The sequence below is a fragment of the Syngnathus scovelli genome, chromosome 15, assembly GCF_024217435.2.
Source record: "Syngnathus scovelli strain Florida chromosome 15, RoL_Ssco_1.2, whole genome shotgun sequence".
NCBI classification, from domain to species: domain Eukaryota; kingdom Metazoa; phylum Chordata; class Actinopteri; order Syngnathiformes; family Syngnathidae; genus Syngnathus; species Syngnathus scovelli.
In genome coordinates this window covers 3,649,793-3,677,792 of record NC_090861.1, presented here as the reverse complement: position 1 = coordinate 3,677,792, position 28,000 = coordinate 3,649,793, and the positions used below count along the sequence as shown (strand labels likewise).

The 28,000-nt window shown below is 41.8% G+C and overlaps 3 protein-coding genes and 1 long non-coding RNA gene across 15 annotated transcripts; 2 read left to right on the top strand and 2 right to left on the bottom strand.

Annotated features, from left to right (window-relative positions):
• The first annotated feature begins 5 nt into the window (after positions 1–5).
• tcf7 (transcription factor 7) lies at positions 6–22,245 on the top strand. Of its 12 annotated transcripts, none has more exons than XM_049742829.2 (13): positions 6–2,078; positions 2,249–2,321; positions 4,329–4,435; positions 12,947–13,073; positions 14,557–14,644; positions 16,630–16,734; positions 17,648–17,767; positions 17,894–18,056; positions 18,201–18,308; positions 18,429–18,461; positions 18,821–18,869; positions 19,404–19,476; positions 20,070–22,245. In XM_049742829.2, exons 1-13 carry the CDS (start codon positions 1,872–1,874, stop codon positions 20,272–20,274), a joined length of 1,458 nt encoding a protein of 485 aa, XP_049598786.1. In that variant the 5' UTR covers positions 6–1,871; the 3' UTR covers positions 20,275–22,245. The 12 variants fall into 12 exon arrangements, with proteins under 12 accessions (XP_049598786.1, XP_049598787.1, XP_049598793.1 ...); XM_049742830.2 differs by having other exon boundaries at positions 7–2,078; positions 16,630–16,722; XM_049742836.2 differs by having other exon boundaries at positions 7–2,078; positions 20,046–20,174.
• skp1 (S-phase kinase-associated protein 1) lies at positions 22,097–24,300 on the bottom strand. The gene is made up of 6 exons (XM_049742980.1): positions 24,141–24,300; positions 23,403–23,502; positions 23,247–23,320; positions 23,034–23,177; positions 22,647–22,787; positions 22,097–22,570 (listed from the first exon to the last, which is right to left on the bottom strand). Exons 2-6 carry the CDS (start codon positions 23,497–23,499, stop codon positions 22,535–22,537), a joined length of 492 nt encoding a protein of 163 aa, XP_049598937.1. The 5' UTR covers positions 23,500–23,502; positions 24,141–24,300; the 3' UTR covers positions 22,097–22,534.
• Positions 23,621–28,000, top strand: LOC125982457 (uncharacterized). Its single transcript, XR_007486397.2, has 3 exons — positions 23,621–23,703; positions 24,660–24,728; positions 26,123–28,000. It is a non-coding gene; the product is annotated as an uncharacterized lncRNA (long non-coding RNA).
• On the bottom strand, positions 24,845–27,812 carry ppp2cab (protein phosphatase 2 catalytic subunit alpha b). The gene is made up of 7 exons (XM_049742913.2): positions 27,665–27,812; positions 26,400–26,609; positions 26,155–26,328; positions 25,986–26,075; positions 25,761–25,922; positions 25,560–25,678; positions 24,845–25,476 (listed from the first exon to the last, which is right to left on the bottom strand). Exons 1-7 carry the CDS (start codon positions 27,764–27,766, stop codon positions 25,404–25,406), a joined length of 930 nt encoding a protein of 309 aa, XP_049598870.1. The 5' UTR covers positions 27,767–27,812; the 3' UTR covers positions 24,845–25,403.

Sequence of the window (28,000 nt, the reverse complement as noted above, 5' to 3'; positions counted from 1 at the left end):
TTTCAGATTTCACCACCAATTTGATCAATTAATTCAGTTTGAGTTTTTCAGTGCTTATACATTAGCTTGCTAGTACCTAGCTATCTTTAGTAGCTAGCTATTTACTTAGCTAGAAACTAGCTAGCTTTAGCAGCTAGCTATTTGCTAGCACCTTTCTGTTCACTGCCATGTTTTCATTGTAGAAAGTTCAATCAGCAGTCAAATTTTTCATAATTTTTTTAGAAATAAATTCACGGCTCAGCCTTACTTCCGAATACCGTAACTTAGGTATTACGTTGACACTATGCTAACTATGTTAACTTCAAACAAAAATGGCCGACTACCGCCCTGTTTGTTCTTTGTTGATTCACATGTCATGCTGAACAGCCGTGCAGGATTTCGTAAGAATAAGACCGTCTGCTATTATTTTCGAACACTCCAGGGGGCGTATTGTGGAAAAAAGTACGCACGAGGGTCTCTGCGGGCAGAAACATCTGTCTATATTTAATCAAGGCGAATAAACAAGGAGTTTAAACAAGTCATTCATAATTTAGATTTGCATACATTGCAAGTGCGCCTTTTAATCTTTGTATTAATATGCGCCAGCGATATTGTATAAATATGCAGCTTTATGCAAATGGACGCTTGCTCGTCTTTCTGTTTGTATTTAATTTTGCTGCACAGCTGAAGATCATCACTCGGCCTACGATTAAGTGTCGCGTATGAATATTTCTCAATTAATAGCGAGCGCATTAAAAATGCATCGGCACAGGGAGCAACAAAAAGGGGAAGGAACGACTTTGCAACTTTCAACTGTTGTGTGTGTTTTTCCATCTCCTTTCCCTCCTCGACATCAAGTCAGGCGGCATACAAAATGGGGGCCAGATTCATGCCGGGTGCGCCACGCCCTCTTGTTTGGCACGCAACATCCCGCATGGCGTCCTCCTGCCCGGCGCTTCTAAATGAACACTTTTTTTGGGCCAAAAAGGAGCACACTGGCGACACGCTTTGGCAAAGCAAGAACCCGCTTTATAGTCAAGCTGGCAAAGGGTGAAACCTAGGAACCCATCATTTCCTATTTTATTGAATGCAGCGTAAGCGTAGTGGAAGTATAGTGGTGGGTAATTGTCTTGTTTGCTTGTTATATGTACTTTGATTTGACTATACAGATTCAGATGTGACATTTGCTATTTTATTGAAGGCAGCTTAAAGGGAGTGGTTAGCACCCGTGTTTTTAATTTCCTATTTAATTGAAAGCAACGTCTGGGTCGTGGAAGTAACAATGGTTTTTTGTTGTTGTTTTGTTTGAGCATTGAACTACATATGCAAGTGGGATATTTACTATTTTCATGAAGAGGGGGTCGGCCTGCGAATAGCGAAAAATCTGTGGATAACTGATGGGCACTATAAATACCGCAACAATTATTGAAAAACAATAGCTGCCATTTTCAATGAAAGATGCCATAAAACAAAGTAGTGGGGATTTACCCCATTTCATGAATGCAGCATATGCTGGCGGGCTGGCCGGAGCCCTCAATATTTGATGGCGTGAACACGCCCCTGGTAGTCATGAATTATGCTTGAGGACGAGATGGTGATGTCTCTTTAAGAAGTTCTGTAGAAACAATCTCACACACACACACACGAGTCATCGGATCTGCCAATCACCCCGGCGGCTCCCTTTGATGTCGGGGGTCCTCGTCTTGTCCTGCTCACTCTTGCAGGAGAACATCAGTCCTCCAGGCGGCCGCGGGACGCCACGGAACAACTTTCCCTCTTATTCTTCCGGACTCTTTAAGAGGACAACGCCGCAGATTTGACGTCTCTTTTCCGACTTTTTCTTGGTTTTTACTTTATTGGACGCACTTCGAAAAGTGTCCCCGGACGTCGACATGCCTCAGCATGGGGGGGACGACCTGGGAGCCACCGACGAGATGATCGCCTTCAAAGACGAAGGTGAGCAGGAGGAGAAGGTCCACCAGGAGTGCGCCTTCACCGAACAGGACCTGGCAGACCTTAAGTCGTCGCTAGTCAACGAGTCCGAGATACACCAGCACAGCCCGGGCGGCGGCCCCGGTGGCGGCAACGGCGCCTCCTCGGTAGGGTGCTTTTTTTTTTTCTCCCTTATTAATTTTGTAACTTTCTTTTCACACTTTATTACATTTCCTCAACACGAAGGGATGTGGGGTGTAATTCCGTCCACTCCAGACTCACTTTTAGACACTTTTAATCAGCCTACATCCTACTTTTTCACTTTCGCACCCTCCAGGCGGTGAGACGGGGGCAGCCGGCCGAACAGCAGAGGGGCTTCCCGGACAAACACAGGGAGCAGCTCGACGCCGGTAAGGAGACCCCCTAAAGTGTTGTATTTTATGTTCAGTGAAAGTATTCATGTGTTTATCAGGGCGATATAAATTAATTTTTCATCGAGCGTGTCGAAGTATTTTGGTCATTGGGGCACGTGCTGGTCGGCTGCGGCGACTTCAAAGCTTCCAGGTGGCCGCTGTAAAAAATGTCGATCGTCTGCTACTTAATTTTTGTTTTTTAAGGCCACGCATGTGCTAATGGCGTCCGTTCACGATGAAATACTCTTGGAAATCTCATTAATTAGCATTATATTTAGCCTTTTATACAGTTTTCCCATTAACTACAACAGGCATTTTCCCCCCTAGGCCATTCAATGAGTCTCAATGCACATATGGATTAAATTTGAGATTTTTGAAGGTGTTTCCATGACTAAGGGTTGTTGATTATCGATATTATTGGGCATTTATTGAAATTGATCAATTAAACGTATTAGAATTACTGCAGTAAAGAATCTCAATTTGAATTTAATTTGAAACTTTTTATGTTGTTTACATATTAAGAGAGTTGAGTTTTGCCTTTTTCAAAAGAAAAATTTTAGAGTTAAACACCCTTTCTTGAAATATGTACTCAAATCCAATTAATTCTCATTTTTATGTCAGCAATGTGAGTTTAGCTTACTTTGCTAGCCACTACATTGCAATACATTTGAAATCAACACAATATAGGGAATTTTACTGTCCAATTTTTGGCTAAAAAGTTACTGAACTGAGTTCAAGCCGCTGACTGGATCGTTTTAAATAAACCAATATCGTACGTACATCGAATAGGCAACCACAAATTCTCGCAAAAATTTAATTGTTTGTTGCCCCTCCCTTTCAGTTCCTCTCAACTAAATTTGACACGTTCTAAGTTGTCTACCTGATAAAAGCAGGCAGATTTTGGGCCCAAATGCACTTTTTAGTGACTTAGAAAATGTCGAACAATGACTTAAAGATTTAAATTAACATCTAGACTTGAGAAAGAGGAGGAGGAGGAAGAGGCCAGGCGATGCATGTAACACGTCAAAGGATCTAACATGCCGTAACTAACAACACTTGTAAACACTCGTTTTGCATTTGGGAGCATTGCGTCTTTAAGGATTTACACGTGCAGGTTAAAAGTAACAAAATGTGTCAAATCACACAAAATGACCAAACTAAATCCCAAGGAATGCTTAATTATATGTTTGTTGACTTATGTAATGTCACTGTACTGTTGTTGTTTTGTCGTTTTGTTTTAGTCTTAAAACTTGGAACAGTAGGAATACAGATCCAATTGGGATATATTTCCTGTTTCAGGTATGCAGCGTAGGTCACGCCATCAGATGGCATGTTATTTTATTTATTTTTTCATTGTTGACATTACCAGATATTAGTAGCGGACATTAGCAGCTGTTGCTGTTCCACTCGAGTCCTGCAGGTGTCAGGAGTGGCAGTTGCCAACTGTCAACACGAATAAAGATTTACGAGGAAGACTCAAAACAATGCTAACAACAAATAACTTGATTGTCTGTGTGGGGAACTAGTTACTGATAGACCAACTAGTCGTCCTGCCCAACTTGATACGCATGACGCTAACGTTAGCGCCGGTGTCCGCTTGCTGCGACATGTTTTGCATGGCGATCCTGTTTGCTGATGAGTTTTATCATTTAAAGTCGCTAAAAGTGCAGGAATGGAAAAGTGGAAGTCGCTCTAGTGATTGTCGTTTTTAATTATTCAAAAATTTACGCTTAACATTCACGATCTTAAAATGGACGTTCGAGAAAAGGAACGGTAGATTTGTTTTTCACATTTTGAACATGTTTTTTAATGTTTTTGAAACTTCTGTTCATTATAATTCATTAATCTCACTAAAATAGACTTGACTTGTCAAGCAGTGATGCTGTAAATCAGCTATTTGTTTACAGTGTCAAGGCACATATTTGGAACTAGAGAAAAAAAGAGTCCAAATTGGGTCACGACTGACTTTCGTTTCCGCTAACTTGTTGTTTGTTTGTCTCGCAGCGTCCAAGCAGCAAGATGGCGGTGTGTACAAGACGTCCGGGTACCCCGGGTACCCCTTCCTTATGCTCCCCGACCCCTACCTACCTAATGGCTCCGTGTCGCCAACGGTAAGTCAGCCTCGAAATCAACCAGAAAATTTATTGAGAAAATAAAGTTACATATTCCTTAATTTCTCAATAAATTTGCATTTATTATACTATTTTTAAACCCCATTTTACTTAATTCCTCAGTTAAAATGGATTGATTTGACTTTTTTCCCATATTTTCAATGTTTTCATGTTTTTTGTATTTTCCCAAACTCATCAGTAAATAACACCTGAAATTGAGAAATGTAAATACTTCTGTAGTACATCAGTTTTGAATGTCCTATTAATGCATTTATTTTATTTTTTATTTACATTTTTGCCAATTTTATATTTAAGCCAGACCGTCTTAAATAATCAGATACAAATTTGCAGACAGGCAATTTTCAAAAAAAAAAAAAGCAAATCATGCATATCTCTAAACATGATTTAAAAAAAAAAAAAAATTGTAGTCGAGGTTAGCGGGAACATAAAAGCAAGAAGCGGTCATGAATCACGGGCACTCACAATGTCACATTTTAAGATCAAGATGTGCCCGCTTGCTAATTGTGACAAGATTGTTTGATAGTACGTGTGTTTGCGTGCGCTTGATCGTGTATGTCATCGCGAGGAAGTCCGCTAATCGCTAACAAGCGTACGCTTTGATCTTGTTTGTTTGCGACTTCGGCTGAGGGTCACACGTGACGTTTTGGCCCAATGTTGTTGTTTACAAAGGCGACAGAGGCGGCGATCTCTGAGTTAGCCAAACCAGAGCGCCATTGATTTTGAGTGATATGCAATCCCCGAGTGACAGCGACACTGAAAAAAGAAACCTGAGAAAGTCATTTGAACTTTGGCGGTGAAATTTCACCAAATCCCCCTTGAAATGTTTTAGCGGTAAAATTCAGCCCCCAAAGTCATTTTCACTTAGCAATTTGTCATTTAGTGAGCATGTCTATCTTGAGTTGACCCACAAAAAAGCACACAAAAACCATGCCACAAAGCAAACAGGAAGTTAGCCATTTTGGTTAGCATTTCGGTTTTTCGTCCGATTGCTACTCAATATTTTTTTTGCCGAAGTGAGTTATAGTCAGAAAACTTTTTATCCTTGGCACCATTTCTCCTCTTGCTTACAAAAAGGACTACTCCTGGTGTTTTTAAACATTGACTTCAAAATCCTACCTTTTACAATGATAGCGCCCGAGAGGTAAACACACGTGCATTGTAGATAAGCAAAATGAAGTCACAAACATGCGTCGGTGCGGCTTTGAAGTGGCGGCTGGCCGAGCGAGGCTTCCGACTATCTCCGAAAAGAGGAGGGCAAAAAAGAGTCGAAGAGTTATCAAAAGACGGGGTGACAAAAAAAGCCTTCATTAAGATGGCCTCTGGGTGTTTATACCTGTAATTTTTATTTTCCGGAAGAAGGGAAGGGCAAACAGGTGTTGGCGTGTTTTGTGAGGAAGTGGTGATTATTATTTTTTTTTATTTTCATAAAAAGTGACATAATGATGATGATTAAACAACATCAATAAAATGTTAGGATCCGGTTTGTTTGTTTGTTAGCAACTGGATTACACGAACAAAAAACAAGTCTATATCAAATATGTAGCACTAATTGTAATCAACTATAATACGTATAAAGATTAATTCAACCATTTTCAAAGTAAACAAGTCTAAAAATAATCCTGTGGATTTTATTGCAGGATTATTTACCCTGCCATATGATTATATTCTTATGGATTTATTGACTAAAGTACAAAAGATTTTTTTTTTTTGTACGATCTATTTTGATCGATCATCTGGCCTCCACACCCAAATCATCATCCTCACTCGGGTGTGTACCATTAAAATAGTGTTGTTTAAAAATAGTCCATACCAGATGAAACCTCCACTTCTTCCTCTCCTTCATCCAAACGTTCATCGTCGTCGTTGTCATCCTCGCCTCTCTCCGCCCACGTGGCCGTCGCAGACCAGCCGGAGCCTCGGCGGCCGCATGAAGCGCGCCGCCACACATGGCTGCGATCACGCACGGGCCACCCGCCGTCCGCTTTCATCTACCGCCACGGTCATTCTTCTCCGTGACACACTAACATACATTCATTGCATCCATAGAATGGGAAAAAAAAAAAAATTAAGATGCTACTGTATGCTAAGTGTGTCTTATATTGACATAATTTGAATGATTATGGTTTAGCGCACATAGTCTGACCATGTACTGGCAATTTTTTTGGGGCGGTGATAAATTTAAACATATTGTACTTTAAAAACTAAGACATGTTGTGATGATTTTCCTATTTGCATGTTGCAGTCAGCGGTGAGCAATTTAGGGCGGATGAAAAACTGGAGCAACCGTGACGGTGAGGCGTGTTCAAGCGCAGGTGGCACGTATGCTAACATTGTGTGAAATGAAAAGAAAGAAAGTGCAAAACAAAACAAGAAAAGATGAGAGATAGAGTGTAAAGAGAGCAGGAAGAAGACCCCAGAGTACAGTGAGGGTCACTCGGATGGGAGTCAGAAGTAAACAATGAGGGCGCTAGCAGCTAACCGCAGTGCGCTATGACAAAAAAAAACCACAGCCTGTGTCGAAAATCGCTCCTTGACACCTTTACAACACCTTTAACCATTTCACCGCCGCAAGTTCGGTCATTTCCTTGATGACATTGTTCCTCAAAAGTTAATTTTGGTCGCAAAATTTAAAACAAACTAACCTGTTAATGATTGTTGAAAAAAGAGGGATTCAGCAAAAACTGATTTTGTGTAAATTGTATACTTCTTGGCAACCAGAGTCCTCTGAGGTGCAGCTCGCTGTGTATAGTTTGTTGTGGTTCACCACGGAAAATACAAGCCTCACCTGAACTACACACACAAACATGCACATTTGCGACTCGCGTACCGCAAATGGAAAATTTTCACTTGCTGAGCTACAGGGGAAAATGTAACTGTAAAACAAAATGGCATCTTTTACAGTTGCTGTGTAATCTTCATTCAAACTCCTGTTGCGCTGCTTGTAAAATTATCCTATTTTAAAATAAACAGAGGTGATGTTAAATTGTCACTTCATTTAAAAAAAGTCAAATAAGATCCACAATAAATGAGGTAATTATATAACTTTTGCGTATTTAAACATTGCGGGTAAAATTGATTGCTACGTAACAGTCAAAATTGCTCCTGCTTCTTAAAGGCGGCAAAGAAAGAAAGAAAGAAAGAAAGAAAGAAAGAAAGAAAGAAAGAAAGGACGGTTTGGCTTTGTCGCACTGCCGAGACCTTGTCGGGTTTTTCTGGTTGGCCACCGTGTTTGTTTTTTTGGACTAGCGCTAAGTGGACGTACGCGGCCGAAGCTAACACACACACACATGGAAGCAGATTGGTAGCTCGTATGTGTAAATATGCAATGCGCTTCGTCTGTCTCTGATTATTCCCATATCGGCTGCCGGTGCCGGTTAGTCACTCGCCCCGTGTGGTAACAATTACGGGTCGGTGACGACGCGAAGCCCGCCGGCTGAAAACGCGATGCGCGTGTTTATTTGTGCGCACTAATACCGCATATTTACATTACAAATCAGCAGCACACAATTTCTGTAGCCGCAGACGCAAACAGCAGATGTTTCTAGAAACAGACAGATGGATGTGTGGACGCCAGTGATGGAAGAAATTAATAACAAGTACACTTAGTGTGTATAAATTGTCCAAGCCCATCTTTCCACCTTATCAATCTTTCCACCTATCCAATAGAACAAACTAAGCAACGTTTCTCTAGCTACCTTTCCAATCAAACCTTTCCCCACTAAATCCGACTCGTTATCTACCCATCCAATCCTAACCCAAACTTCCTATCCATCAGAATTCCAATCAACCATCTATCCATGATTAAAACTCACTTCAGTGAAGTTCCTGAGATTTTTTATTTTTTTTACCTGAAGTTCTCATTCTGCCCCCCTCTCCCTCCCCCCCGAACAGTGACAGCTATAAAAATCTGTACTTAAAGGTCCGCAAAAGGTCTCTCAGCAGAGCCTACCACTTCTATTTCGGGAAGATAATTACACACTGAAGTTGCCGCTGCGTGATTATTACAGATGATCGATAGCAGAACCGAAGCTGCTACCACACCGGGCTTGGACGCAAACCCTCAAATGTGCAAGGCCATGCTATCAGACAGCAACAATCAAGTAAATAAGATGTCTGCGCTTGTCAGATGGTACATTCCTCCAGAGACTAAAATAAAACAAATGTCTTATAAACACACAAACGGGCACATACGGTACAAATATATAAATACACACAGCGGCCAGTGTTGACAGATGACCTCTTCGACGTGCGGCGTTGCGGTCGGACACACGACGGCGAACCCTCGCAAAGGATTTGGACCAAGTCCACTCGCGGTCTGCTGGATGGTAGCGCCCTCCTTTCACCCCCCCTTTGTCGCCGCGCTTGGATTAGTCCGATGGAGCCGTGCCACACCGAAAACTTTGCCCTCCAGCTAAAACGTTGGATTCAAGTATACTTTTTTGGGGGTTTATAAGCAGATGGGAGGAGATTTTTAGTACACTTGCGGTCCAGTTCTGGGACGCCGCTTTATGGAAAAACACGAGGCCAGCAGGTTACTCACGGATTTTAATGAGAATACGTCCATTCTTAGCTTTAATGTTCATTTGAAATATGCAATCGTAGGCAACTTTCACTCAAATGTTTCCTGAATGACATTCTCTCTTTACAACTGTTGTTACTACCAAGTGTGCGGTTTCGAGAGGACCCGAGGTGTCCGTTTTGATGCCTGATGACAAACGGAAAGATATATTGCTGCTAAAAATATCTATTGTCATATTTGACGGAAACACCCGACGATTCTTGGGTTAGCAAAGTGTTAAAAGAGACGGAATAATAAACGTTAGCGTCAACAGACGCTACTCGAGTAATGCGCTTGAGTAACAGGTGTCGTACAGATGCCTGATAACTACTGCAAAGACTAACAAAAATGTGTTAATGTCTAGAAAACATCTTGAGTCCTCATTGGCCAAAATCCGCAAGAGCCTAAAACTCGAGGCTTTTTTTTTTCCCCCTCCTTTTGAGACTAAGGAGATAAAAGCGTTCAGGCGCAAACATCAGATCAATAGACGCATCAATGGCAAAAGCATTTCCCTGAGATTAAAGAGAAACTCCATGAGAGAGGCAAGAAGGTTCTGCGCTAATAAAGAACAAGAGCTCGCCATTGGAAAAGGGCTTTAATTGATGTGAGGGATAAAAAGGCGGACATGTTTGTTTTTCACTACACGTTAGCATCTCGAGTCCATTTGTGTGCCCTTGTGCAAACGAATATTGTGTAAGGAGAGTTGTAATTTAAATCTCAAGCCACATTGAAATAAAACATTGTTGTAGTTCATAATTCATTAGCTAGCGCTAATCCGTGACTGTAGCTTTAAAACAGTGAAGCGCGTAAAGAGGGCCGAGAAGTTATACTGGATCGGATCTCGATGAACACAACTAGAAAATGAATTCTAGAACCGATTCTGAACTGAAAGCCGTTTGCACTTCCCGCACCAGATGTTGGGCCCGTAACTGAAGACCATCTAAATCCTGCGTGCTATCCCATCGGAACAACTTGTCATGAGCTCGCTGCCAACATTCAAACAGCGCAGCATCCATGGAGAGATGGAAGGGGGGGGGGGGGAGTTTGGAATACATTCGAGCTTTCAAAAATATTCCTCAGAGTCGACCGCAAGACGAGGCCGAGTGCCTAGCCGGCCTGCGCGGTTGCGGGCTTTTGGTTTTGCGCTCGCTGTCTGAAGCCACATCAGAGCCTTCGGGCCTGTGTAATACGATCTGGACGGGCTGAGGAAATCCACCCCCCCACCGTCCACCCCCACCTTCTCCCTCCCGCCTCGGATGCGAGGAAGGCCCTCGGTTACAAACAATTCACAATTCGGAGGCGCGGGATCTCGAGAGCTAATTGTTTTTGCCAATCTCGTGTCTGCACTCTAATCCCGTTTCAGCTCCTCAAACCGTCTGCTCGATACAAGACATTTCTGATCTGTAATTCAAGCCAGCCCAACTACAGCGAAGGGCTTTTTTGACGGCTAAATTCCCAAATCCTAAATTAAAGTCATATTTTGGTACAGCTGCTCCATTGGAAGAGGGGCGTCAAATCACCCTTGAGGCTACACGCCAAAACCGCTAGCGGCAATTTTGAACCACCAACGAGAGGCAATGGGAGTAGATGTTTTTGCAGGTGTTTGAAGTCATTCGAATTTTTGAAATTCTAATTGCGGTTGCGGGTCTTCAATATGAGTATCAGCTCAGTCATCTCGATCATGAGACGGCATCGCAATCGGGGATATTTAAAAAAAAAATCCCTCCCTAAAAGGTTATTTTCATTCAAATTTCCCATCCATCCATTTACATTTTAATCCATTGTATTCACTTTTTTTTTGGTTGCGAACTTTCACAGCTGACACACACAAAAATCCGTAATAATTTTACTGTGCTTTGTGGTGTTTCGATGTGACAGAGTCTCAAGAAGAGAAAACAGTTTTCGGGGGGTGTGGGCTTTTTTTTCTGGGGTGGGGTAGGTTTCGGGGGTCTGCGGTGAGGAGGGGTGTTGCTTTTTTTAAAACATGGCTGCACTGTTACGGCAGTCCTGCTTTTGATGTCAAGCAAGGCTCTCATTTGGAGAAGGCAATGACTTCCAGATTTAGAAGGGGGTGGGTGGCTGAGGGTAAATAAAGCAAGAAAAAAAAATCCTAGTCCCGACCCTCATCCCTATCTCAGCCTACTCAAAATTTGCTTTCCGCACCTCCTAAAATCTCCGTTTCAAAACAAAATGTGTTACAGGAAGTTGAACAAATAAAACACTTCCTGTTTGCCGACGATATCAAAGATTAATGACTTCAAAGGAGCAATTACTTGATCATTAATTGGTTTGTGTCAGTAAAATGCATACGTGTGTTTGTGTTACCCCTTGTGTATGTGTGTGTGTACTTGAAAGGCCTCTTTGAGTCATGTTGGTATTGTCGCGAGTGTTTTATGTGCACTCCTCCGCTCTCAGTGTGACACTTAATGTCAGCTCGCATTGCACTTGTTTGGATTGATGCGACACACGCATGCGAAAATACATGCTAAAGAGCGCACACACACGCAACTAATGTATTCTTTAGTTGTTTTTTTTTATTCCATTAAAAGCGGAAATTAAAACACTCGTCTCTTTGGTCCTCCACTGGCCCGAGTGTCTTTAATCTCACCTTTTAGAAAAGATGAAACATTAAAAGAAAGTGGCTGCCCCCCACCGTTTTGTTGCCTGAATATATATATATATATATATATATATATATATATATATATATATATATATATATATATGTATATATATATATATATAAAAAAGATTGTAAAATTGCCTTACAGAATTAAAAATAAAGGGCTTCAACTCAGATTAAAGGTTTGGTCACAATTATGGAAGGATCTGCAATTAATATTAATATACAAAAGACAACTGCTGAATAATATTTGTCGCTTTTGCCTGTGACTATTCTTTAGTTGTCTATTTCCACGTATTGATGTGTTTTATGTGGAACCATCCACTGTTTAAAAAAATAATAACATCACAACATTGATGGTGGTTTCGTTAGCCCGTCATTGGCATTTTGCAATATGTTAGCATTAAGCTAGCAGGCTTTGGTAAGGTAACATTATGTGGTTTGTTTGAAAACACACCATGTAATTCACTAGGTTTTATGTTCAATGTTACAGTAAACTTCAACTGGGAGTGGAAACAAACAAACTTTTTTTTTTTTTAATCTGTTTAATGTGTAGTTTGCTGCCATCATCTCGAGTCCTGCAACAACAACAAAATATGTTGTGATTGAGCAACTTGCTCAGTTTTCCTCTTCTTTATTTATTTATTTCCCCTCCACAGAAACTTGCACTTGAAAAGTTATAAAGTGAATGAATGACTTGTCCCGCCTTTGCTAGTCAACAGACCGAGACATTTAGATTTTGTGACTTGTGACGATGAATATCGTCCATTGTCTGTTCTATGAGTTTTGTACGAGTGCACACTTGTTTTAGCTAACCTAACTTTATGTACATTGTGTATGTCGTGTGTGTATGTGAGGTGAGGAGTGGGGATTTCTCCTCGGTTAACTACAGAGCGGTCCGATAATGACGGGGTTGGGGCGAGCGCCTCCCCCCGAGCGCGCTCGGAAAAAGCGGAAGGCGCTCTGGAAGCCACTTCAAGGGCGGCTAATTACGGCGAGGAAACGCGCACGCACAGGCGGGACGTTTTACTCCCCCCCCCCCCCCCCCCCCCCCCGCTTCTCTCCTTTGGCGAAACGAGCTCAGCACGTGAAAGAGAAGCCGCAGTGACAGATGTGCGCTAAAGTTAGCGCGCCAGCACGCTTTTAGTATTTTTCATAGCGACGTAACAACACAAATCGGGTTTTTGGATTTGTATTAGCGCCGACCTATTGCTAACCGTTTTTTGTTAGCATTGTCTTTTTGTTTCGCAATTACCTGCTATTAAATCAACCTTGATGACTTATGATTGTTCTCCTTGTGTTGTTCCAGTCCAACAAGGTGTCTGTGGTGCAGCAATCCCACGGCATGCATCCGCTCACGTCGCTGCTGCCCTACGGCAACGAGCACTTCGGTAGCAGCCCGCCGCACATGCCGACCGACATGAGTCAGAAGACGGGTACCAATACACACACACAAAGTCACAAATGTTTAATCCATGAATGTTTACTAGGTAGTCCACTTCCTTGCCTTTCTGTGACTCCTCCAGTCTCTCAGTACTAACTTTTTGTGTGTACTCACAATGTTTGGGGTCTTAGAGCAACTCTAAACGGGACCGCCCACCTTGCACAAGATGATCTCTGTAAAAGGTGCATGCGGGACATAAAACGAACACACCTCGGGCGATCGGGCGCCTTGTGTGTCTGGAATCCCCCTTTTTTTTCCCCATACAGACCCACTTTTACTAAAGAAACAGACACACCTTGTCTATGACTCGAACATAGTGACTCAGCTCTTAATGACAGACTGAGACACCTGTACACACACACAGAAACACACACAACGCGAACACCTGGATGAAAACGTCTGACCTTTCTCACACCATCGCACATAATTTTTTACTCGGAATCAACACACACAGGTTACCTCACCGCACATATCAGTCGCCACCTCGCCCTGGCATGCTGTTGCATCATCAATGATGTCATCGCTGTTGTCATTGATAGAAGAATTTGTGTTTATTTTTTGTGTGAATGATGAGTGGAGGTGCGAAGACGAGGGTGTGGTCAGACCTAAGAAAATGTCGGCCGAGACAAAATGGGAGACGACTGACTCAGCCGTCCCCGTTTTATTGTGTCTCCGTCATTATTGGGGTCCCAATTGGCACCCCCCCCAACCCCTCACCCGGAGGCAAGGTCTAAATTACAGTCATCTGCAGGCATTCCTGCGCGGCAAACATTGCTTAGCAAACACGGCGGGGCCTGGCTAAATGCTAGCTGCTGTCTGTTGACAAATGACTTCCTTTGAAGGGCTACGCTGACACCCAACACTATTTACTGTGTGAACAAGAAGAAGAAGAAAATGGTCGCCCGAGCTGTGAATATTTTTCCTCATCGCTCATCTGGTTTCTGAGTTTAGTCATGTGACATTCGCAAGCTTTGCCCTTTGGCACTATGATGTCATTTTTAGTGGCAGGAGAGAGTAAAATGGCCGCCTCCTGAGATGGATAAAAGCAGGTGATTAATTTGTATTCCACAAACCCAAGGTTAATTCAAATACTGTGCCTGCAACACTCCCCAAAAAGAGATTTCCTTCTTCGGCACAAGAAGCTGAAATTATGACTAGCGCCACCTATGTTTGTGGAGGCCAATAAAATCAATCGAGTTATACAATTAAATGTCTTCACGAAGTGTTTGTGAGTGCATTTTAAAGCTACAGTAGATGTTAACCTATGTATAATCACACACAGTGTAATACGCACTGTGTGTGTTTTTGTGTGTGCTTAATTTGAGGTTCCCATACTGCTAATAGCACTGATTGCTCTAATGGGGCCACCGAAACGACCTAATGATGTGCTTAAAAGAGATAATTAAGTACATACCGTATGTAGTTGTCCTAATTGTGTGTGTTTGTTGTGTACTTTTGTATGTATGTGCCTGTAGGCGTTCACAGGCACCAAGCCCAGGACCTTTCAGGATACTACCCTCTCCCTTCAGGCGGTGTCGGACAGATCACGCCCTCCATGGGCTGGTGAGTGTCATGCACACACACAAAAAGACACACATTGCGACACTACCTGTGAGTGACTCCACTGTGAACTTAGGGTGACCTTATTCAAAGTGGAGTAGCTCTTTTTTACGCTGCTCTGGTGGTGACTTGAACTCATCTTGCACTCATAGAAACACCAGTCAGACCTAACTTTTAGCGTTTTTGTTTGATTTATAAAGGCGAGTCACTGCTAATTTGGTAGTTGTGATCAAAAAATAAAAGTGTGATTAAATAGAGTCATCAAAACGAGTCAGATGACACATATTAATGTCTTCGAAACTGAAGTTTTATTATACACAGAACTGAAACGTGTGTAATGACACAGCGAGATGAAAAATTGAAATACAAAAGGTTTTGAGAAAGAGAGGTTAGTCATGTTTTGAGGTAAATTAAAAAAAAAAATCAGTACTAAGAAATTGTAATTTTTTTCTTAAATTGTGTTTATTTACTAGATAATTTAGTGAAGTATGTACCATTTTATTTACTACGTATTTTTAGATTTATTTATTTATTTACTATCTTGTTTGATCGTTTTCTTTATCTCATTTACTAAATTCTGTTAAAGGTCAGTCCTCTTTCGATTTATGAATTATTTACTACAGGAGCTGCTTTAGGAATTCTGTCAAACATGACACACAATATCCAATGAAGTCTTTGTTTCGATATAGTATTTCTAATCGGCAACAATTTTATCTTTGTCGGACAAGTAGTCTTCACTGAGGAATTATTGACGACTAATCTGCCTTAATCCGGATGATCGTCTTGTTCTGGCGCCTTGTACGATGTTTTTGATTTGAGGCGAAGGATTGGTGGAAATGTCAAACATGTCCTATTGTGACAATTTGACGCTTGTGGACTCCCAAATGTTTGGCAGATTAGCCTGGATTAGCTTCTTGGTTTGTTTGTTTTATATTTGATTCACATATTTCATTGTATTTAGCATTTCATTGGCTTTATAAACAACTTGGACTTTTAGAATAAACACATTACCAAAAGCACATAAACAAGTTAGTCAGTCCAAAACCTAATTTTACGCGTTTGTGACACTTATGTAAATAAATGTTAGCTCAATTAAAACCTAAACGTAAACCTAAATTGTGAATTCATCCCAAACGGAACTTTTGCCTGTTGTCATGATCTTGATGGTGTGTGACGTTACGCGTGAGTGTATTCGTTGGAAGAGAAAAAAGAAGCTTTGTAAAGGGAGGCGGGGTCCGCTACATATCAAAGGCTGCCGGGCCTGCACCCCGCCACACACCAGCCGAGCGTGCGTGCCTCACAGTGACACGCAGCTGTCAACGGTGACCCCCCTCGGATCTTCCCGCTGAGGCTCTCTATGCTTCACAGCTTCAAATTAGATTCTCCAGAAGATTCTTTCACACACACGATTTGTTCCTTGGATACCTTTCTCTTATTGTCTAACCTCTAGCAACACACCAAATGAAAACACAACAAAGAAATCCAGTTTGCGTTTTGTGCTAGCATTTTGTGCAATCAAGGCTAAAGCTAAATAAATAACAAACACACTCCCGATTTGCTAATCAATTCTCAACCGATGCTTAACACAAAAAACATTAAGTCCTCCTCGGCAGTAGTTGGCGCTATATTGCGGCAGTTTGGCATATTGGCAAATTATCATCCCCCTCAAAAAGATCACAAATTTTGGTCATTGTATAAAATAAAATTTTGTAAATAAAAAGTACAACAGGTATCAAAAATGGAATATTGGTCTGGGAAAAAAAAGGTTTCATCAAACATCCTTTGAATATTCAAACTGATGTACGTTGCAAATATTATTTTATTATATTTATTTATTTATTTATATTTCCATGTCCTATTTTACTGATTTACCTGTTTTATTTTTTTATTTTTTTTTTAGTATTTTATGTATTCGGGGTGTAAAGTCACAAAAAGTGAAATAGGCAAGTGAAGCGCTTGTGTGTTGTGGTTGTGTTGTGCTGTGGTAGGCAGAAGCAGACGGCGTACCCCGCCGCTCTGTCAACGTGCGGCTTCCGACAGTCCTTCCCTTCCAACCTTCCCACCGCCTCGTCCTACTCCAGGTACTGCAGCAGGTAGCCACATCTGCTGCAAGAAAAATCCCCCCCCTCCCTCAAAAAAAAATAATTGCAAGTCGCTGCTCGCCTGCTAAAGTGTCATTTCATTTCGCTTTCACTCTTTCAAGACAGTCCAATGTGGCGCCAAAGTGCTTTATTTGTCGCAAGCGTCGCCTGTGTGCTGTTTTGTTTCAGACGAGCATGAGGTCAGATGACGACTCAAGAGTTCGCTACAAGTTAAAGCAACTGAAATAAGGGAAAATGGGAAATCCCTACTTTAATGCAATAAGTGCACTTCTGACGCCCAAAGCAAAAGAGTAGCATCGATGAGGACGTCTCCCTCGTGGTTATGTTGCTCATTTAGGGATCATCTAATTGCAGTTGCTTGAGTAGTTTGATTTTTTTTTTTGCTATTCTGAGATTTTTTTTTGCTAGCTCTTTCGGTTTTAAAATGTCAATTATTGAGTTCGAGCAAAAAATTTAATGTTTTCTGAATAGTTTAAAATGGAACAAACAATCATTTTTAAGACGTTTGTGATGAGGATTTTTAAAAATATTTTTCAATGTTTTTGCATTAGATGTATCATTTTTTATTTGTATTCTTTTCTGAGTTGCTACCTCACCCTTTTTAAAAGACAAAATTCATTTGTATTATGATCATTCTTTTCTAATTATTGTTCATTTGTCTGTATCGCTTTGTCTTTGTTGCTGCTTTTCTTTACTTAGGCTTGCACATACAGCATATTCCTTTCAAAAGTTTTGGTTAGTAAAAATTACCAAAATGAATGAGTGTTACCACTTTTTGGCAATGTGGGCCTTCATTGTTTGCTGTTTATCTTGTGTCACGCTTCTTGGCTCATCTCTTTGGCTTCCATTATTATGATCAGTATTATTATGTTTATTTGTTTTTTTTTTTCTTTTGTGTGGTCAGGTTCTCTCACTCGCTCATGCTGGGCCCATCAGGCATGCACCCCACGGGAATCCCGCACCCCGCCATCGTGCCCCCTTCAGGCAAGCAGGAGCACGACCATTACGACAGAGGCATGTACGCGTAAGTAGCACACTTGAATCCAATAGTGTAGGGAACAACTATGGCAATGAAATGGCAGAGGTAATTCAATATTACAACCATAGGAGGCGCTATAAAGCACACTCAAGTCTGCATTTCCCTTCTCAGAAAGCCGCACGTGGAGGCTAAGCGGGAGAAGGAACCCAAGAAGCCCGTCATCAAGAAGCCGCTCAACGCCTTCATGCTCTACATGAAGGAGATGAGGGCCAAAGTCATTGCGGAGTGCACGCTCAAGGAGAGCGCCGCCATCAACCAGATACTCGGACGAAGGGTAAACTCATATTTGCCATACGACAGTGTTTGTTTTACAAATTTTTTTTCTATCATTTCAACCGAGAGCCATAAAGTCCTCCCCCTGTGGTCATTACGATGATTGCCGTGTTTGACATGAGTCATTGTGTGTATACGCGTGTAGTGGCACGCGTTGACACGTGAGGAGCAGGCCAAGTACTACGAGCTGGCACGCAAGGAGAGACAACTTCACATGCAGCTGTACCCCACCTGGTCCGCACGCGACAATTACGTAAGACCGCCATCACGTCTCAATCTTCATCATCCCCGTTTTATTCCTCACACACACTTACACACACGCGCATGGTAGCACAGCACATGTTGCGCTAAGTGTGCTGTTGACCTGTTGCAGGAGGCGGCAGGTGAAAAGAGTAAAGCCGATTGGGTAGGGATTCGTCTTGTCTGTGATGGGGGGGCCAGGGCCAATACGTCAGTGTGCATGAAAGGGATTGTGGGTAATATATACGATGACGGCCGCACGGCGTTCCCTCCGCATGCTTCCTTCCTCGCGAGGGGCGGCGGCGGCTTGCATGTTGCTATGGTTACCAGCACACACTGGGACATCTATTGATTGTGCCAGTGTACCTAACAAAATAACCGGTGCGTGGCGATCTGTAAACGAGCGCAAGTCGCTACAAACGTGACAGATGTTTAGCATATTTTGAATTTTTTTTAAACTCAATATTCACATTGAATGACTTCTATTATCATCCAGTGAGTCACTTCAAATTTGTTCTCTTGCAGGGAAAGAAAAAGAGGAGAAAAAGGGAGAAGCAGCAAGATTCCAACACAGGTACAAATGCTAACGAGTTTGCAGTCATGTGAAATTGAGCGAGAAGCTTAGCTATCGACTCGCTAGTGCTAGCAAGGTAAACACAACATAGCTTATACTACGCTATAGTGTATATAGCTACACTGAGATAATGCTACGTTAGCGCTTTATCTTAAACGTCATATTTTTGATTTCTCTAATCTCTAATATCGCTCAAACCAGGCACAAACAAAACAATATGATTGTGAGATGCTGTGTGAAATCTTTTGCGGCTTCGCTGCTGCCTTGACCTCTGTGTGACAGGTCAAATCGCTCACCCAAGAGACTAACCTACTAACTCATTTTATTATAATATCGCTTGGCTAAAGGTTTGATACAGCTTGTTTTCCCGCTCTGCGTGAAATGCCCTGACTAACTTGTGTGTTTGCTACTAATGTTTTTTCTACGGCAGCCATTTTGATGCCTTTTCGTCTTCTTTATCTTTTTCTTCCTGTGCCGCTTTGCTGGTGTTCTTGGTCGTTTCTCCGTTATTTCGTTGTCGTCGTTGCGGCTCAGAGCCCGGGTCCCCTAAGAAATGTCGAGCTCGCTTTGGCCTCAAGCAGCAGACAAATTGGTGCGGTCCCTGCAGGTGTGTAAAACCGTCACGACGTTCGCCACCTGACCCACCAACCCAAACCCCCCCATGCTCATTCTCACCCTCCCTACTAAAACACAATACCTGTTAGCTTTGCACGTTAGCTTAACAAGGCCAATACTAACTTTGTTTCCACTTGTACTCACGCCATGCTAACACTTCTAGCCTCTATGCTAAGCTAGATGCAAATTCAGCTCAGAAAGTCGATGACTAGTCTTGATGGCAGTTATTTTAAAGAAGGAAATTAAATTAAACCGTCAATAAAAACATAATCGACTATACTTTTTTTCCGTATGCTATATAATATAGATTTTTTTACTTCTCCAGGTAGGGCAGATTCTCTTAAGCATTTCCTGGAGACCAAAAAATAAACACACATATAAAGGCAGACACAACAAACTGTTCGCAAAACTAAACATATACACATTAAAATTGGAAGGTTGTAGTTAACAAAAAAAAACCAATTAATCTAGTTTTTCCATATAGTGCGTGTTGTACATGTGCATTTTTTTGTGTTGTACTTCTTTGGTTATTGACGTTGTGCCATCCGGGTTTATTCCCAGATAACTGTCTGTGACTGTCCTTAGGAGGAAGAAAAAGTGCGTTCGCTACATTCAAGGAGGAGGCTACGCGAGCCCAACTTGTTCACATTTAAGTGCCGTAGACTCCACGCCGCCGCCCTCTCCCGCCACTCTCACCCGCGGACCCCCCTTGCAACAACAACTACATCAGCGCCCCTCTCGCCCCCCTTCCGCCACGGCCCTGGGCAAACGCAAGTTGTCGGCCACGTGACTCGCGTCGCTTGCTTTTCTGGGTGACTGGTAAAGAAAAAAAAATCTGTACAGTAGGGAGTTGTCCTGTCGAAAAAAACAATACATAAAAGGCCACACAAACACAAATCGCAAGCCTAGTAGCACAATTGCCAAAGTTGTTTTTCAGTCTTTTCAGAAAACGAGAAAAAACATTCAGAAAAATATTAAACGAGTTCTGTCGCCTTTTGTCAACTTTTGCGGATTAAACGACCTCAATGACTGACAATCTAAAAATAAGTGCAAGCACATAAGCCTTTTGTATCGTGACAATGAGTTGAAAATAACTCAGGCGAATTATGCGATTAGGCCAATGAAATATTCTTTCAAAACATTTTTTTGGGCACACAGACAGAAAACAGATTTTATTTTACGCATAGATGTAAAACAGTTTTGTTGTTCCCAGGTAATAATGATCATATAAAATATAATCAGCAAACTTTTTCTACCATTTTTTTCTCTTGCTTCTGGTGAAATTTATCATTTTTTCACCAAAGATCTATTCATAAAATACACGCCACCTCACAAAACGTTTTTTTTTTGTATTTGAAAATATCTGTTGTGTAATTAATGATAAATTAACTAAATGTATTTATTTTGTGTTTCAAATGAAAGGCAAATTTCACAATTTTTGTATGTATTAGTATTCCAGTATGTTTAGTTTATCCAGTTGGATGAAAAGATCAATCCCCCTTTTCAGACTTTTAAAATCAATGTGTGGGATTATGGCGCCCCCTAGTGCTTTGGTATGCATTTTACAACGTTTTGTCGCAGAGGCGGATTGGCTGGTTAAAAGAAATAGTGTCTGGGTGGACTTTTGTAGCTATTCAGATATTCTTCCATCTGATTGCATGTGATCAAATCTTTCAACTTTTTTAGGCACTTCACTCACTTTCATATTTTATGCCTCCTTTATCATTTCTAAGGTCAGAATGTTTTCTGGTGGCCAAACCTGAGAGGGATTATTTTTTCAAATGCCTTTTTTTTTCCCTTTTTGTTTTGACTGAACATTTTGTAAACAACTTCTTAAGTCGACCAAATGGGTATTATATTACGGTTTTTTTAATAAGTGTCGGAAAGTCCATGTAGTTAAGGGAAAAAAAAAATTTTTTTAGTCATGTCCGCACCATAAGGCAATATTTTTAAGTGTTTTTTATTTGTTGTTGTTGGTGCATTCACATGGCAAGTTCACTTCCCCGATGTTCCTTTTAAATGTCACACCAACAGACCCAAACGGTCTTTTTTTTTTTTTTTTTTAAAGTCATTTTATCAATTCTTGTTCTATTGACGTATTAAAATTTGTTATATATACATCTTGCGCTCGTGTCATTTGTGTGCCAACAAAATTTGAAGTCTGAATAAAAATACTATATATATCTATAGATAGATAAAGAGAAGGAGAGAGTGCATTTCACAACAGATGGAGCTGTTGCTTTTTAAATTAAGTTGTGTTTTATAACCTTTTTTTTTTAATCCATTTTAGGGGGCAGCCATTTTGTCCTGTACTGCCACCTGCTGTCAAATGAATTTATCAACAGGGGGCTCAACTTGTAAATGTCACGTGACCAAATCCAGCAAACAGGTGAGACTGTATTACTGCCAAACTATGAATGTAATTTAACATATTAAAAGGTAGAGTTTATACCGGGAGTGTCGAAACACGGTCCTCAAGTGCTGTTGTCCCACAAGTTTTAAATGTCACATCTAAAAAGAAAGGAGCTGGACAAAATTTTATCTCCTCATACAACTGTCAATTAAAAAAAAAAATACAGTCCTGCCTGTTAGGAGAGAAAAACACCACCAAATTCCTTTTTGAAACTTTTTATTCCCTCCTTCCATCACAGGTGTTACATGTTGAAACCCACTTAAAAATCTATCATCTCCCTTTCCCAAGCCTTTCTCATTTAATGATCAACCTAACAGACAACAAATGTCTAGTAAAAAAAAAAACAAATTAATACCAACACAGGGGAGAAGTCATCCAAAAACTTTTGAGACGACAACGCACGGAAAGAAAGGGATGTGGGGGGGGTTATTTAAATAATGACACGTGTTAAAAATGTCATGCTAGTTTTGTACACAGATTGGAGGAGGAGGAGGCAGAGGGACTGGGTCCGAGGTGTACTGAACTGAATGGAAGTAAGCTATAGAGTCAATATTAACAAAGTATGAACAAGACCAGTGCAAGCAATAAAGCGGACACATTTATATTCGGGGGTGGTGTGTGTTGGCGGCGAAATCCACTACTTCTCTTCGCACCACTGGTTCTCTTTGCGCACCTGCAGGGGGTGACAAATCCGAGTCATAAACGTTTTTCATTTGCAAAGATTGGAAAAAAATGAAGCTGTAGCTTACCTGGGCCTCTTCCTCCTCTGTGAAGTCGTTCTTGATGTTGAAGGTCTTGCGGATCTCCTCGGGTGTTTTGCCTTTGATCATGTTGGCCACTGTCTTGCACGTCACGTCCAGCAGACCCTTGATGTCCAAGTAATTGGCCGCCTGACCCCAATGGAGCGGAGATGGCAGAATATTAGGAACAGGTATGGAAGTTCAATGTCAAGTAGCTTGAAACTTGTTGTCCGACAGAATTGCGACATTTGAGTTATGGCCATTCCAAGGCGATGTTTGTAAACATGTTCATGTTTCACTTCGTGGAAAGTTTTATTAGCCAGCACCTCTTATGATACTTTGTAGACATGCGAGTAGATCGAGTGAGCCGCCACATGACGACGATATCACCCTTACCAGAATAAGTTCAAACAAGGTCCCTTGGTCCACTTTGAGGAACTCCTGATCCCAGACGGGGATGTCGTCCGTCCTTTTCTCCTTGTTCTCGTCGTCCTCGGGGGGAGGGGGGTCGTCCTTGTGGTGGGTGCACCACTGGATCACCTGACACGTGCGATATAAAAATGTAAACAACAAAACGGGTAGAGCTAAAAATAGATCTGGATGTATTACCTTCTTCAGAATGGCTGCATTGACATTTGGGAGCGGCACAGGGTCGTCGTCTCCTTCGTCGTCCATCCCCAAATCTGTCGATTCACAAGCGCCATTAACACGTTACACTTTAAAAGTTGTTTAAATGATGAGTTGACAATGATAGTTTAGCGTTACCTTCTAACATGGTTTTGATGGTGACGGATTGCTTGGCGATTTCCACGTCCACTTCGAAGATTTCCCCATCAGAGCTCTGTAACTTTATTGTGGGCATTTTCTGAAACACAAAAAAATTGCGATCCACTATTTTAATGCATTTTGGTCTATCTTAATCACAAGACTTTCAAACAACTCAAATGTAAAAACTCAAACATTATTGTTGCATCATTAATCATAAAAGTAAAATAGAAAACTGAGCATTTCCAGTTTGCCTGCTCGAAGCAACCGTTCGCCTCACATTATCACTTCAGACAAGTTGGTAAGTTTTGATAAAAAAAACTGCGAGCAGAATTTCAATTTCACTGACGTTTATGAGTAAAACAAAGCTACAATTTGAGTTAAATTTAACATTAAACGACGTCCTCGTTGAAGAATAACAGCGACAAACGCCTGGCAGCTAACAACCGTTTAGCATGCTGCGTCGGCGATGCTAAACTGCTTTTGTACCGCTTGAACACATTCAATTAGACTCTCATAATAAAATAAAAATCTGAATTTTGTCACAATTAAGCTGCTCACATCAGATAATCGGGTATGTAACTGTCATAAACAGAGCAGGTTGAATGGGCTAGGCTACATAACTAAGCTAGGTCACAAAAGGCCTGTTCGCAAACGCTAAGTAAGACGTTTCCGCAGAGAGGGAACGATCCGAGCCCAATTCGTTGTCCAGCTTACGAAATAATTCTTTAAACATACCACGAATGTGTTTATTCCAAACCCGCAGGTGGAATTTTATCTTCTGTTGTCAGTTTTAGCAGGAAAATTGAGGGGTCGAAGACGCTGGTGTGTGCTGCTATGGCGCTGGCGTTGTCAGTTACACTGAAGGGGAGGGACGAAGCACTCGTCAGGGCTGTTTAATTTTTATTTATTTTTAAACATGATAACAAATGTTACAATTTAATTAAATTTATTTTGAGAATTAATTGGTGTATTCATTGCTACTTTGCAGAAGGGAATTCGTAATGCAATAATGGAAAAATATATGTTTACGCGGGGTTTCGTTAATAGATCCGGGTGGCAACAAAGTTGTATAGTTTGGTTCCATTTATGGGCAACATGACAAACTACGAAAATACCCTTCACTGTACAAACTAAATTTAAATTCTGGAGGCCTATATCTTTTAGAAAAGTATTGATCAAGAGCCATATTCTATTAAGACATTTTATTTAATTTGACCATTTCCCGTGATTAAGTTGCTTACCTATTCTTTTCAGCAGATTGACTGGGATTCGCTTTTTGCTGAAGTTTCCAAAGATTTCAGAACCAAATTGCATCCACACAAGGTAAGCATAATATTTCTGAGCCATCAATGTATGGGAACAACACTCCAATATTTCTCAAATGTGTAAAATTATTCAGAGATAAAACAAGACCACAAAAATAACAAGTAGCACACATGTCATGAAGGAGCCACCTTTATTGTTCTTCACATCTCTGTTAACAACTTTTTTGTAAGTTCAGTGCGTTGATGATCTTTATACACACACACACACACCCTTCACGCATTCGACAAGACACCTCAGGTAAAACCTTGTTCTCTGGACCGTTTTATATAACAAAAAGAAAATGTAAATATTGTCTTCATTCGTCTTCATTTTATGTTACATTTCTCAAGATTTACAAAAGTGCAAACAGATCTTCCCATCTCCTTAATATATATTTTAAGGTTTATATATACTATTTTTTTCTCCATTGTCAGTACTAACCATCAAGTGAACTTGATTGATTAATTGATTTTCCGGGTGAGATATTTCCTAATGCAAGACAAGTCCTCAGGAATTCATAACGTGAGGATTTATGGCACATCTTTTGGTCCTTCCACAGACGCACTCACGCATACACACGCATTTCTTGCTAAATGCTTAAATAAGTTGTTGTGTGAGGGAACAATGTGTGCTGCTGCCGTGTCCTCCATTATATGGCAACACTGTACGAGAGGGGTGGATTTTCAAAGCAGGTTACAAGAAGTAGTCTGGGGTGCGGCGAGTGACGTGGGGTTCCCCTCTGCGAGGCGCTGGGTCAAACTGCAAGCTGTGGGAGGTATGAACAATTTAAAAAAAAATAACCATTTTTTTATACAAAAGGGTTTTGCAGATTGAATTTACGACACTAACAAGGAGTATTTGAGGGTGTCGTCCAGCTCCATGATGGCTGCCTGGTTGCCGCAGCGATAGCAGTAATTGGGAGCACTGAATATCGTCACCACGTTCCTCTCGTGGCACCAGTTGTAACCCTGAGAACAAGTGCAACTTTATAGTTAGCCTTCAGGCTAACAAGTCTGCTGAAAAATGACGCCGCTGCTAATTTCTACTCACCTCCATGACCAGCTGATGGGCGCGAGACACAAGCGTGAGGCGGTTAGCGTGGTTGAACGTCTCCGAGATGTCCTGGCCAAAGGTGTAGCCGGCCCCTCGCGGCGAGATGCCCCAGCCGCCGCGGTCGTCCGGGTCTGACCACAGCAGGTCGCACATGGGACCCTGAGACATCGAATATATAGTCATTAGGGCTCCAGAAAATATTTATTTATTCTATCGTTTTACCTCATGAGGCACTTCCTGTAAACGATCTAGCGCCCTAATATGGTCCAGTGTGTCAATCGATGGTGACAAACCGCCGTGAAGACAAAAAATCTGGGGGAAAAAAAAATACAAGTATCATCTCTGTTTCTTTCTTCCAGCATCAACTTATAGATCCATCCCACTAACTTACCTGAGAGTCGACCAAGGCGGTGAGCGGGAGGTAATCGAACAGGTCAGTGAAGTACTTCCACACGTTGGCATTGCCGTACTTGCGCAGACACTCGTCGTAGAAACCGTACACTTGCGTGATCTGTCTGCTTTCATGATTGCCGCGCAAGATGGTGATGCGCTCCCGGAAACGAACCTAGACAAGTATCAAACATGCCATCAACATCTAAGAAAAAAAAAGGATCTAAATTATTGTACGAAGGCTACCTTAAGTGCTACAAGTAAAGAGACGGTCTCCACGGAGTAGTAGCCCCGGTCAACGTAGTCGCCCATGAACAGGTAGTTTGTGTCAGGAGATCTTCCGCCAATTTTGAAAAGCTCCATAAGGTCATGGAACTGGCCATGCACGTCGCCGCACACTGTCACAGGGCATCGCACCTCCTGCACGTTGGACTCCTTCGTCAGGATCTCCTTGGCCTAAATAAATAGGGAAGATGTTATTTTGTTGTTAGTTAGCTAGCAACTACATCACTAGCCATAACCGCCCGAGTGAAGCATTTTAGAAATATGCAACCATTTTAACCCTAATGACCCTTTGAGGTTGAACCTCTACTTGAGGAGGAAAAAGTGCCGCAGTCAGCAGCTTTTGTCAGCTGTGACGGCCTGTTATTTTTCTTCGGCGGTGGCTGCAATGAGTAAACAAAAACGTCACGTATAAATAGAAACCGTGTGTCATGCTGCTAAAAGTGAAAATATGCGGCACACCTTTACTACACGTAGAGGGAATGGAATAAACATTCCCAACTGTTGCCCTAGCAACACAAAGGGAGTCCGTGGAGTAAAAATAATGCTGAGGTAAACCTGATCTTTAAAAGTTATAAAATGGTGACCTTTCACTTTCCAAGGGGAAAATAATGTTGAAATCCAGAGGTAACTGCAAAATGGGAGCTCTCAGTAGCACAAATGTAAATGACTCAACAAGCCTGTAACATCAAGTCCCTGCCTCAGCAACAAGCCAGTGTTTAAAAGGTCAAAGCCGCGTTGCAGAGTCAACAACTCTGCTACACGGCCAGTAACCAAGCAAAATCAGATCAGAACTGACAGAAATCCAAACTAAAGTTGCAATAAACAGCTCAATTTATGATTATTTGAAAGGCACCAGGCTAGAAGAGAGTGTGTGTGTTTGATGGTGAAAGGATAATGTTTATTATAACATCCCTAGGATAAAAAAAATGTCAACAAATCTGTATCTTTTAGTTTAAAGACCCAAAAGAAACATAAACGTGTCACATCTGGCGGACATAAGAGGGTTTAAAGTCCCTTGTTGACCCAATGGGTGCCTCCCACTTCGGCGGGCCACACGCCCACCAACACGCGGGCCATGCGACAGCTCTTTCCGCCGCACCAAGCCGCCCTGAGTGGCACGTAGGCCCGGTGAAATACGAACCGATGACGCCATTTTAAGAACGCCAGGCGGCGAGACATCCGCGACGGACTTAACTCGAGGCGGGCTGTCAAGAAGAATAACTCACCTTTTCGCACAAATTCTTCACTTGTCCCTCCGTGAGCTGTTTGCATTCGTTTAGCTGCTCGATCCATTGATCCAGCTCCTTCGTAAACAGCTTTTCGTCCATTTTTTGTGTTTATGCTGAAATAGGCTTGATGGGGGGGAAGCGTCGGGTGTTCTCGTCTTGTCTCCCGCAGCTAAGCAGACTGCGACAGCGGCTGTCAGTAGCTTGTTTGTCGGTGGCGCCGTCGTCCCCCCCTCTCTCCCGATGTCAGGAGGCGACGCTTACTGGGTTCAATTAAAAGCGCGTCGAGGAGGAGCAAGAGAGGAGGAGACGTCAGCTGGAGATCCACCCTGCCTG

Bases quoted from the DNA above. Each gene is read 5' to 3' on its own strand.
- skp1 (XM_049742980.1), bottom strand. From the start codon at position 23,499: ATGCCCACAATAAAGTTACAGAGCTCTGATGGGGAAATCTTCGAAGTG. The intron at 23,178-23,246 runs GTAATACATCCA...CGCACGTGTCAG, and splicing joins ATGCAGCCATTCTGAAGAAG to GTGATCCAGTGGTGCACCCA. The intron at 22,788-23,033 runs GTAAGGGTGATA...CATTGGGGTCAG, and splicing joins CCTTGTTTGAACTTATTCTG to GCGGCCAATTACTTGGACAT.
- tcf7 (XM_049742829.2), top strand. From the start codon at position 1,872: ATGCCTCAGCATGGGGGGGACGACCTGGGAGCCACCGACGAGATGATC. The intron at 2,322-4,328 runs GTAAGGAGACCC...TTTGTCTCGCAG, and splicing joins CAGGGAGCAGCTCGACGCCG to CGTCCAAGCAGCAAGATGGC. The intron at 13,074-14,556 runs GTACCAATACAC...ATGTGCCTGTAG, and splicing joins CGACATGAGTCAGAAGACGG to GCGTTCACAGGCACCAAGCC.
- ppp2cab (XM_049742913.2), bottom strand. From the start codon at position 27,766: ATGGACGAAAAGCTGTTTACGAAGGAGCTGGATCAATGGATCGAGCAG. The intron at 25,923-25,985 runs GTAAAACGATAG...TCGATGTCTCAG, and splicing joins TACAGGAAGTGCCTCATGAG to GGTCCCATGTGCGACCTGCT. The intron at 25,477-25,559 runs GTTAGTGTCGTA...TACCTCCCACAG, and splicing joins GACACCCTCAAATACTCCTT to CTTGCAGTTTGACCCAGCGC.